This window comes from Stegodyphus dumicola, chromosome 2 (assembly GCF_044657685.1).
Source record: "Stegodyphus dumicola isolate Sdum_Otavi_A_Nest chromosome 2, ASM4465768v1".
In the NCBI taxonomy this organism is placed as follows: domain Eukaryota; kingdom Metazoa; phylum Arthropoda; class Arachnida; order Araneae; family Eresidae; genus Stegodyphus; species Stegodyphus dumicola.
Genome location: NC_140769.1, coordinates 132,552,417 through 132,565,433, shown reverse-complemented (window position 1 = coordinate 132,565,433; position 13,017 = coordinate 132,552,417). Strand labels below are relative to the sequence as shown.

At 31.9% G+C, this 13,017-nt stretch overlaps 1 protein-coding gene across 2 annotated transcripts in view; it reads right to left on the bottom strand.

Moving 5' to 3' along the window:
• The window catches only part of AsnRS (asparagine--tRNA ligase), a 66,286-nt gene that overhangs the window by 47,876 nt on the left and 5,393 nt on the right, over window positions 1-13,017 (bottom strand). The window contains exons 2-5 of one of the 2 annotated variants that reach the window (XM_035370459.2): window positions 10,603-10,668; window positions 9,755-9,834; window positions 9,493-9,558; window positions 3,696-3,878 (exon numbers count right to left, since the gene is read on the bottom strand). In XM_035370459.2, coding sequence (XP_035226350.1) covers window positions 3,696-3,878; window positions 9,493-9,558; window positions 9,755-9,834; window positions 10,603-10,639 — 366 coding nt within the window. In that variant the 5' untranslated portion in view covers window positions 10,640-10,668. The remainder of the gene's footprint in view (window positions 1-3,695; window positions 3,879-9,492; window positions 9,559-9,754; window positions 9,835-10,602; window positions 10,669-13,017) is intronic. The other variant, XM_035370460.2, reaches the window with a different exon arrangement.

Below are 13,017 nucleotides of genomic sequence, written 5' to 3'. Positions count from 1 at the left end.
AGGTGATGACCATGCTGATTTTGATGGTCTACAAATACCTTGATCTATCATAAATTGAAATTCTTTTTTTACTGCTTCGTATAACTTAGGGCTTAACCTACGCGGTTTACTGTGCACAGGAGGACCGTTTGTTTCGATGTAATGAACCGTACTATGCTTTACTCTACCCGAATCGGATTTTAACTTCAGTATGTCCGGAAAATCTTTCAAGATTCTGTGATATGGTGAATCACCAGATATTAACTTTACCGAAAAATAATTTTTAGAATCGGAAAGAGAACCAATACGAGTTAATTTCGTAGTATTATCGATAAGCCTGCCTCGTTTTAAATCGATTAAAAGATCAAAATGCCTTAAAAAGTCGGCTCCTATTATAGGCACTGGTACATCGGCGATTAAAAACTTCCAAGAAAAGTTTCGTCTAAGTCCTAAATTCACAATTAACAATTTTGTTCCATACGTAGAAATTCTGGAATTATTCGCGGCAAATAATTGAAGCGAATCAGGATGCATTTTCTTAAACTTAGAAGTCGGTGTCACACATGAAACATCCAAGCCCGAATCAATCAAAATGTTTAAATTTAATCTGTTATCGTAAACCTGTAAACGACATGAATGCGCGACTGCCGATGAATTTCGATCGACAGCCGCTGCTACTAGTTTTCCTGGGCCGTAGTGTTCTGAGAAAAGGAACAAGGTGCTCGACATTTTCGTGCATTATTACCGAATCGCGAATGAAAATAACAATAATTGTTCACACGCTCTCGGGAATGCCCACGCGAAAAACTACGTGCTTTGTTATGTTGATCCCGGGGGAAATTATTCCTCGTTTTTCCGCGGGAGAGTCGCTCGACTTGTTTAATTAGGGCAGAGATTTCACTCCTTAAGGCCTTAAGCTCCTCGAGGGGGGCACCAGAATCGTTAGGGTTTCTGGGGGAACTCGCCGAAGCTGCCTGGACCGCGAACACGCTCTTGTTCGTTGGCGTGCGCACTTCAGCTATCTTATCAGCCATTTTTGCTAAATTGTCTAAGGATTCCGAACTTATTGATAAAATGGCATGCACCTCGGAAGGTAACCTTTGCAGCCATAATGATTTTAAAAATTCGTCAGTTATACAATTTCCACCTAATTCTCTCATTTTTCTCAATAAGTGAGATGGTTTGTCGTCCCCTAAATGCAATTCAGAAATAAGTCTGCGTATTTGCTCGCTTTCCGAATCTGAGAATTCTACTATTAACCTAGCTTTAAGGGCATCATATTTAGCCGTCGCTGGGGGATTAAATAAAATATCTGATACTGCGGAAAGAGTTTCAGGGTCTATCGAAGAAACCACGTGGTTGTATTTTGTACTATCGCTACTAATCTTCGCTAAAGCAAAGTTACTTTCAACTTGAATAAACCAAAGTTTAACATTTTTTTTCCATAAAGGGGGAATTTTAACTGCCACGTGTGAGATTTGTGGCTCCTGAACCGCCATATTCGATTCCTCGTTGATTTGGCCTTCCGATCCTGGCATGGTTGTCAATTATAAATATATCGTAAATCGTAAACTCAATGTTTTGCACTATACCTTATCAAAACAGTATCAATTTAGAATAAAATAATGAAGACATTCAATATCTCAATAAAAGTGTGAGCACGACTATTACCCAAAGATCAATTTTAAACAATCAATAATTAAATTAAAACTATAATTTTAGAGCAAAACATATCACAAAAACATAATTAAGACCAATCACAGATAATTAAAAAAATTTGACCACATACCTGTAAATCCTCCTTAAGTGTGATAAACCACGTGTAATCCGTACGATAAAATGAGGAGGAAATAAATAGGGTTGAGCCTTTATCAGTCATAAGGAAGAGCATTGGCATCAAAATAAGGCATATTTTTAGTTTTTAAACAAAGATTGAGACAGTCATTAGGGATCGAAACAGAAGGAGCGAGGGACAGGGTCACCAATGATGTACGTGTGAGTAACACGTGCATACGAAAATATCCCTAACATTAACTAGGAAAGCCGAAATCTTAGTTAAGATAGACATGTTACAATTAATAATCAAATTTAATAAGGAAAAGTAACAGTTGCCGGATACATTATAACGGCTTAAGAAATTCAGAGCACAGTACAGATGCGAGTACACAAGATCACATATTTCGGCGAAGCAGAGACGCACACATTTGTTGAAGTAGTTCCACTTGACTGCCGGGGAAAAATCTTCTCTCTCCGTCAGCCTGTAGGTTTGCCAAATGGGTTTACTGTTTCGCCAATTGGCGCTTTTCTGTACAGTTTTTAAGTCCGTATTGCCTGTTTGGCGCTGCCGCTGCAAATTGCTTAAAAACATTAAATAAAACTCAATTATTTGATTAAAATATGTTTTCCGTTCACAATTGTCTGTTCTAATATGACATTTAGTATACAAATGTGTAGTCCAAAATATCTAGCTACACTCCTGTACTGAAAAAAGTTTTATAGTCATCTGAAAAAAATTCTACAGTCACATTTTTTTAATATTCTGTGCATAAAAAAATGGATGCCTTTTTATAGTTGATTTCAATTTCAAATAAAATAGTCTGACAGTAACAAGTCAGGAAAGTAGGAAGGATGCTTCACTTCTACAATCTGCTATTTGGTTGTTTTTTTTTTTTTTTTTTTTTTTTTTTTTTTTTATTTTATTCTTTTTTTTAGAAGAGACCATCATGCAAGAGTCACCAAATATCTTTCTTCTGAAATTCAACAAGTATTTTTTACTCTCATCTGTTTTAAAACTGTTGCACAGTAGTCTTTACTGATATTCTGATCTGAAAAAACAAATTCATGGTGCATTAATATCTATGTAGATTAAAGAAAGCAATCAACACAGCCTTGTCTTTAGACTCTGTGAAACAGAATTTGTGCCTTTGTGAACAGGTGGTGATCCCTATTCTGTATCACTTCTATATTCTGAATTACACTGTTAATCCCAGCTTCTGTCACCTGTCATGATATAAGTCTTCCTGTTTTCCCCAAAAAAGATCATTTCTTGCAATTTCAGTCAAGTCCTTCCATCTTTCTACAACTACTTTTGCCCTGATATCCAAAAATGAGGCACAAACCTTGCACAAACTTTTCTACTGTTTAAAACTTTCTTCAGAATTTCAGAAACTGTATCTTTATATAAGGCTGGATCATCTGATCATATAAGGCTGGATCTCCTAAATGTTCTTTAACAGTCTGCAGCTATTAACAGACCTTATCCATCTTTTCCTAATGCTCACAAGCTCGCTGGTTTCTCAGTTAGCTGGGTATCTTCTACACTTTTCTTTTTATCAAGAAGCAACTCAAGAGTACCAGGACAGGACATTGCAGTACAGCAACATACTTTTAAAACATTTCATGTGTTTTAGTCACTGTTTCCGTAAGCTTGAAACAGAACTTTACACATGCTCTTTGTTCTCCTGATTAATGCTTCATTAAAAAAGCAATATACTTATATTATACTTAAGATAAACTAATGAATGAAGATGCACTCTTTTTTGCTTGTTTGTTGTTAGTCGAACAATAAAACATTCACATGCTGGAAACACTAATGTTTTCAGTTTTCTTATTTCTTTGAAGCACACCCAATAATGGAAAGTTTTAGACATATTATGTATAAAACTAGTTGGGCCTTGCAATTACTGGTTTATTAAACTGAAAATACAATAACGTACCTGTACAGGCTTAGCTAGAGAATCATCTATCGTAATGATAATCTTTTTAGCTTCTTCAAGATTTTTTTCTCTTCTTTCAGCATCATTTTGTTCCTTATCAGCTTTTTCTGCATTTTTGTACTGTTCTCTCTGCCATATTTTCTTCACTTTTTTTATTTGTGATTGGGAAACCAACTGCCACTTCTATAAAAAATTTTGTGCATACAAAAAGATCACTTTAATAAAAATATAAGAATATCAACTTTACTATGAACAAAATTTGGTGCTTTCTGATTATCCACACCCCCAATTCATCATTTGATAAAACTGCTCTGTTTTGGCATGTTTTCAATACACATGAAAGAATATTCGCTCATACATGCACAACGCATGTTTTAAAAACCACACAGTTTTATACATTTTATTCACTGAACTGTAAATATATAAATATCAACCATACACACTGAACTGTAAATATATAAATATCAACCATACACAATTTTGTTCTCCGGCCTATAAAATTCCTGTTTTTATTATTATTTACCAGCACAACAGTATTCATCAGCTGTAAAGATACTCAAATATTTTTTGCAACTGAGTTGGTGGTGATTTTTTCCCCCGGGGGGGGGATGAGGATAATTAGAAAATACCAAAAATTTTAATTATGCAACTACATATAAATTCGATTTTTTATGCCTCATAGCCTAAAATTATAAAACTAATAAGTTAGAAATAGAAAAATACATCCAGTGGAGAATGCAATCAATCACATTTTTCAAAAATAGGATATTAATAATAAATAAGACACAATTAACATTTATGTATATAAATGTGAGTAATACAGTAAGAAATACTACATTTCAAACATGACTGTAATTATTTTAGAGTATTTAAAATATTCAATTAAAATTACATATGACAATTAATAATTACTATTGATTGATTCATAATACATTATTTTTAAAAGGTACACTTTTAAAAACATTCTGAATCGTTTAGTTAAAATAAATAAAACCAAAAATATAAAATGATCCAAATTCTAATATTTATTTTTTCAGATAGTAATATAAATTACCCTTACAAAAAAATAATGAAACTTATAAATAATTCATTATTTTCTGTCACTTAGATTTTAGTTTTGCAGTTAAAAGTTTTAAATTCACAGACATGTCATAAGTTACAGTTCTATACAACAGCATAATAAATTATGAAATCAAAATTTCAGCTAGGACCTTTCAGTATTTTTCAGTGCTAATTCTGAATTACATACTGGAGAAAGAGTATTAGAATTTTTTTTTAAAAAAAAAAGCAAGCTTTTTAAGTACTAAAAAAACAACATTTTTAATAAACACATGCTTCTCTTTTATTCATTAGTATATAGAATTAACTTTTGTCATATAATATAAGAAACATTGCTGTAACTAATATAGTCTCATAAATAATCATGTTCTGCTAAATAGCAAACGAATAATATAATGAACTAAATGATTATTTTTCTCAATTACAGTAACCTTGTTTAATAAGAAATCAAATACGGGTTCGGGAATTAATGAGAATGTACTGATGCAGAGAGAAAACTGGCATAAAGTTGTTAATATAAACTTCGATAATATATTTCAAAACCTAAGTAACAAAGCAAAGTTAATTTTTTTAAGCAGTACTTAAATTACAAAATGCTTAGGTAAATAACAGAACTTACATGCAACAAAATTTTTCTTTGGTTAACACACACTAAACAATTACTTCAATGTGTGTTAACTAAATATTGCTTTATTTTCAATATGCATGTTTCCTTACTCAACAACAAACACTAAAAAGAAAAAACAGTCACAAGATGATATGAGAATATCCAGCAAAAGCAATTCTATATAGACAGCTCAACCTTTCTTGAAGGTACTGTAAATAACCTTCGAAAAAGAAACAAATGAACACTAGAGATTAATATGCATATTAAAAAATCATTAATTTTAGAAAAAGGTTTGAAACCCAGGCTGACTGTAAGTATGTATAGGGTCTGACAAAGTGTAAGACTAATTTTATTAAAATTAACAGAGCCATTGGGGCAATAACAAATATAATTTAAATGGCTAATCTTCTCATACAGTCAAGAAGATGACTGAAGATGGATGTGATGACTATAATGTGAAGATGAAGGCAGACAGTCTGATGTTAATAAAAATATAATTATTATATTTTAAGGTAAAGCTTAAACAAGAAAAAAATTGCTTTCCAATTTCTGCCACATTCTTTTTTGGATGATGAAAAGACTACAGTGTTTAATATGCAAAAGACTATTCAAACTCATTAGAAAAATTAAATTATCATAAAATCAACAGCTGTTAAGGAAAACACATAGTATTTTCCCAGTGATATAACAAATACCAAAATTTTGAATAGAATTCACCATCAGTCTAAAGAGAAAATTTCATGTTCTAAAGTCAGAAGTCAAAACAATATTAGGTGTTTCTCTTAATGCCAGGGAAGACAAAAAATTCAAGAATTCCATTTTCTTGGAACAAAATGCCAATACAAATTCCATTTAAGTATAATGGAATATTATGTCTGAGGAATTATGTGTCCATTAATATAAATGTCTGTGGAAGAGACTTTCCCAAGTCTGAGAGAATTCATCATGACAGTTGGTTCCTTCATAAAAATGCTCTGGTTTAATACGCAGTAGTTCTGTTGGAATTTGTGGCTAAAAATAATTGCGTGATTAACATTTCACTTTACTGCCTGTGATCTGTTTTCCTGTGATAATTTTTTATTCTCAAAGCTGAAATTACCATATAAAAGGCACCTCTCTACCAATGTTAAATGATATCCAAACAGCAGTATCATCTAGTCTTCAGTAATATATAAGAAGACATAAATAATTTGTTCTATGCTTCATTAGAACAAGCCACTCTGTGTATCAATGCAAAAGGGATGTATTTAGATAAAACAATAATTAAGATCCTTGTCTTTTGTTTAATAAATTTAGTCTCAATATTTAATGGTCAAACAATATGAAACCTGAGTAAATTTCAGGTCTTTAAAAGCCACTAATGTGGCAATATATATCTCAAAAATTACAAACTTTAACTTTCTTGAAATTTCCTACAATGAAAAGTTGCTATGGAACTTATGGCAAATAGTCACAATTACAGAATATGGTAGTAATAAAGGGTGTAGTAAAAAAAAAAATTTCCCTGATTAATAAACCCCCCAACAGCCTATCCTCTCGAACAATCGAAACAAAATTTCAGATATCATTATTTGAAGGTACGTTATCAAGATTGCCATGATTTAAAACAACAGAGATCTTACAGTAATGGCTACAGTGAAAAACCTTTGAAAATGTTCGAAAGGCAACACTTACCTTTTTCTGCACGATTTTACCAGCACATTGAAAAACCATAAATGGCATTGAATGATACACCTATGATGAAAATTGACAGTGCAAAATATTTGCAAAGAACCACATTGTAAAGGACCAATGACAATACAAGAGAGGAAAGGGAAAAATTTTTTTGCTGGAATTACAAATTTCAATATGCTCATCATCGCAGATAATAATTCATTGCTCAGTGAGCTAGGGTGGAGCAAGGGGGAACATCTGTCTCTGGGCGTAGCATCCAGAGGGCACCAAATTGATGTTACAAAATTTGAGAATGAAATGCTTCCTATTCTTGGCATACAGAAAGGGGCACAAAATCTACAGTTGTCCCCGGGCGCTGAAAAACCCTAGCTACTCCTCTGGCATTGGTACTCTTACTGTTGACAACAATAACGAAAATAACATCACAAGAAGAATATATAGTACTTTATGTTTTATGGCATCTTTTAATTCTGACAAATTTTACGGATTTAATGTGTACCCCAAAACCAAAAATCCATCAGAGTGAAGTCGGTGTGGGAAGGGAGGGATAGTGGTGGCCACAAAACTGCAAAGTTATGGGGAATGACTATCTCCAAAGCACTGTTACAGCACTTGCTGAACACAAGTGACGCCATGTGAAGGAATACCATCTTGCAAATACAGAACATCATTAATGACATTGCACTGCTGCAATTCTTGAATTACATAATTCTGCAACATTGTTGTACACTGGGCATTTGTGAAGCATGTTTTCATACCTATGGAAGTCACCTATGGAAGCCTTCGTTTTCACTATAAAGCATTTTGATTTAAAACATAAGAGTCATTTAAGTCCATTCACACCTGTTTAGCAGGTTTCAAGCCATAGGCAATCAAAGAAAGAACAGTTGTGCATGTATAACTGACTCAGTGAAGCCATGGTCCAATGTCTGCATTTTTGCTGTGACTGGTGGCTCTTAAACCACCTTGGCACAAAGTAGAAAAATTTAAACCTTTAGGCAAAATCTTTAAATAAATTTTTGTGACATAGCAAGGTCTGATTTCTTAGCAACAGAGTTCAGCTTAAACCTGTTATGATTTCAATACCATGGTGTGAATAAAGCTTTAGAAGTATAGACCGAGAACAAATATGTTTGTGATGCCACATCACACAGTCACTTTAACTTGTAAAGGCATTGGTGTCACATCATAAGGATTTTCATCACACCAGAGAATGCAGTTTTTGGAGTTTACGTTCCCAGTTAAGGAGAAATGCTCCTCATCTGTCTAAAATATCTGCAGCAGCCACCTGCTATCCACATCATATATGATGAGGAAATTAGAAAAGTTGGCATGCTGCCGCTCATCTCCAGCAGCAACATAACATATGGATGCACTAGAGTCAATAAGGAACATTCACAAAACAGAGTGCTGAAGCTTCAGGACTGCGGTTTTCGGTATATCCAAACTGCGGACACCACTTCTTGCAGTATGCAATGGACCAGCAGTGTAATCGTATTATGCACTTCCACAGAAACTTCAATAGGAACACATGGTCATCCAGATTGCAGTGTATCACATGCGAATCCAGTTTCTTTAAATTTTTGTGCCAAATCACATGCAGTTTTTATGGTTCATAGGCCTCATCTTATGATTTTGCCGATAAAATTTCCCCTGTTCTGGTAAAACAGATTTATTAATTCACCTCAATATCTCCCTGTACATGCCATCTTGTTAGCACATTCGAACACCCAGTTGAAGAAACATTCTTCCTCCACTGCTTATTAAAGGCTTTCACGCACACTACTTTGCACATGGTGCTCTGTGATCGGTGTTTCTATAAAGCAAATCAATGCACCTCCCTTCTGAGTTGTCACTGATCCTTTGCAACGCTCTTCTTTGCAAATGTTTTATGACAGCAATTTTCCTCATACGTGTATCATTCAAATATCATTTATGGTTTTCCAATATGCTAATCAATTTGTGCAGGAAGAAAAATTGGATGTTAACATTAAAAAATGTTGAGATTTTTTTCACTGTAACCATAATCATGACAACTCTATTGTTTTAAATAATCAGAGTGCACACCTTCAAATACCAATATCTGAAATTTCATTTTGATTGGATAGGTTGCTAGGGGTTCATATATTGTGAATTTTTTTAATATCACCTTGTACAATTTTATAAAAAATATAAATTCTTTATTTTTATTACTTTTCCTTGCATACATATTAGAAATACAATTTACAAATCTAACAATGCACATCAAGGCTACAATGATCACTACTGATTTTGGTGACTTTTTCATACGATTTCTTCATTACAACCAACAGATCCTTTATCTAACATGAAACTGCAAATTTAAATCATAAGACCACTATTCTCATTACAGTCATGATTTTATTACATCTACACACCTAGCTGATATTACATAAAAACGTACTTTGACTTTATTTAATACAGAAATAATTACATTACCTCTCCATCCTTGTTTGATTCAATGTAAAATTTAGGAAATGGTTCTTTACCAGCATGTCTCATTGCCTAGATAAAAATAACTAGCATTAAAAAAAAAAAAAAAAAAAAAAAAAAAAAAAACCTAATAATGCAAAGAAACAGACTATTTCTAGTAATTATAAACTAGATAAAAATAATTAACTGAGCAGAACTAAAACAAGTTGCAGAATATATTCTAAAATTAATCTAAAAAGTTAATTTTATAACATATCAAAATATTAACCTGTAAAACTGTTTTAAAAGGTAGTTTGTGAGTTCCATCTCCAGATTCATCAGATCCATTTTCAGATATATATATTTCATCTGTAACAAAAATCACCAATGTTTTATTTATAACAATTATAAATTTTACTTCCATTAAGTTTATAGATAACATTAGAATCACAGACAGCTGAAATTACAAAACACTCCTGGGATCAAGTCAGATTTGTAACTAACTAATAAGGAAAATTTCCATAGCTTTATTTTAATAAAATGTTTGCTATTTTTATTCATTACAAAGTATTTAATATCAGCTTTTGGTATTCAGGTATATTAGTGCAACCACTCTGGTGCAGTATGATGATTTTTTACAGAAGAAAACTTATGATGTCTTAGAATTGAAAAATTTATTACATACATATTTAACATTTTGATTAGATATTTATTTCAAAAATCAGTAAACAAACACACTTATAAGTGAACTTTTGTTTCTTTTGTTCTGGTGGAAAATTCATGATGAATTAATGAATTCAGCACAATTATTCCCTTTAAGTGAATTTTTAGCAAAATACTGTATTTCCAAAAAAATTCTGGAGCATTTTCTTCCACTACAAGCTAATTCCACAGCAAAATAAATCATGATTTGTCTATGTAATTTGTTTGAATGCAACAAAAAAGAATGTTTACAAAAATGGCAACATTGCCTGCTACAACTAAAGAACTGTTATACACATTTGGCCAAAGTTTGACGCATTTTGAAACTCTAGCAACTTATATACAGTGCTTAAAAGTACCCAATTTTTAATTATCTTACATTCCTTTTCCTATCTTGCATACATATATATATATAAATTAATGAATAAATCATACCTATTTTTAAGTCCTTAAGATCATTTTCTACACTCATGTTTATTTCAACCTTGTCTGTCTGATTACCTAAAAAAAAAAAAAAAAAAAAAAAAAAAAATGAAGATTAAAAAAAAATTGCAGTGTATGGAAAAGTATATTGAAAACAGATAATTGTACAAAAAAAAAAAAAAAAAAAAAAAAAGGCATGGAATTTTATTCAATAGATATATCACATAATTTTTTCAAATCATTCTAATATTAAAGAAATAGAGTACAAAGTCCGAAATCTGGACTCGTCGGGACTTAAGCGATTCTGCATTTGGGATTTTTCCAGATATTAGATCATCAGTTTAAATCTAGTACGATGGCATAAAGAAATTATAAAATTAAAACTATGAAATCATAATTTATGAAATAATGAAATATTTATGATCTAAACGGTATCAAAATTTACAAAAAAAAGCTTAATATTTATTTGTCTACCTTATTAAACATTTCTTTCAGTGCAAGTTATTTAAGTTGCTTCATTTTCTGTGCTAATACTTCCTTTTTAATTCTGTAGACAGACATAATCTCTTGTTTAGTTACATTGTTGAAGAATTTTGACTAACTTGTCAATCGAAATTTTTTCGTTTTCAGTAACTTCTCTGTCATTTTCTTCACTTTTGGTATTTTCTTCATCTAGAACCATACTACAGATTTTGCCATTCATTAATTGATTGACTGAGAAGCATTATCATCACAATGAAAAACTTTTTTTTATATCATTTTCATTTATAACTGCTTCTATCCATTTCTTTACAAAATGTAATGTTCTTTGTTTTGTGATATCCGAAAACCTTCAAAATTTGTGGCTATCATCATCAAATTTAGCTATCATTCACTATACATATTTGGCTATGCATCATGAGCTTGGAGACTAACAACAAGTTGTTCCGTTAAATTTTATCTTGCTTCTATCGCACACTGAGACAATTCAGCTTGAATTGCGTCGGTTTCGTTATTTATTATACTTATGTCTATTTCTTGCATATGCTTAGGGTTTATCAAAGTTCTGAATAAATAAATTCCCAAATAACGACCGGCGCTAAATATCTTACTGTCTGATGCAGTATCTGTGGGTCCTAAATTCTGCGACCTGGTGCCACCTTATGAGCCCTGGTGCTGGTTCTGGGTTTATGTGAATAGCAAATCAGTTATTCTTAATTCAAATAGCCCTAAATGTAATCTTTGCGTCAACGAGTATCATCAACAAAATCTATTTTTAACATATGGAAAAAAAAATTTTGTAAAGTTTTCCTCGTCAACACTTTAGCACATTTAACTTAAATCTGTAATCATCGCCAAGCATAATGTCAACATAAAAGGTTACCATACCCCTTTGTTATTCAATTACTAACATAAAGAAATTGTTTAGACATCTCTACACGAGACATTACTCAAGTTGTCATGTGTTGATAAACATGTGGTGATGAAAAGAAAGTATAATAAATAATGATTCACCATGTTGGCATCAGATCAACGATGTATCTATGTGGAATGTTTCGGTTTGAGATGTGTGCCAAGCAGATGCGCAACAACGGAGCCAAATTACTGATCGTACAAATTTATGGTAAAATTATTGTTTCTTCAATAACAAGGATTAAGAATCGGGTCTCTCCAGATGTTTTATTATAAGTGGACAGGGGTAGCAAATGCGCATGCGTAAAGATGAGAAAAACACTGGTGGTTTTGAGGTCCGGATTTTAGATCCTTCCGGATAATGGATGTCCAAATTTCGAACTTTGTACTGTAATAACTTTTCAAAAACTTACTTTAAATGAAAATTAAGTGTAAGCTAAATAAGACAAAGTATGGATTATCAGATCAACATAATATAATATACTGGCATGAATATGAGACATGAAAGGATCAGAAAATATTTTAATCTTATTGGCAGAACATTGCATTAGATTTAGATTCTAATTATTCTCAAACATTTCTATAATTAATTCTTTAATTTTTATTCTTAGACTTTTAATTAGTGTAGCTTTCTATACTATTCTAGAACGAAAATTTTTAGGTTATATCCAAATCCGTAAAGGCCCAAACAAAGTAGGCCTAATAGGAATCTTACAATCATTTATTTATTACCATTTAGTGATTTAGTTATTTTTTTAATAAAAAATAAAACTTTTTAAAACTACACCTGGCTTATGTTTGCAACCTAACACTTGGAAAATCACAATAATTTAGCATTTATTCCTTATATTTTACATTTAAAAGAAAATTTATTTAGTCAGAAAAGCATGTGACCTTGGAATCGCCCGCTGCACCCAAACTTTGCATAATTACAGAAGATATAAAAATGAATAAAACTGCAAATCAAGAAACCTGAAGTTCTAAGTAACATATATATTTTGTAAATTTCTATGTTTGCTGCAATGTCTAATGGTG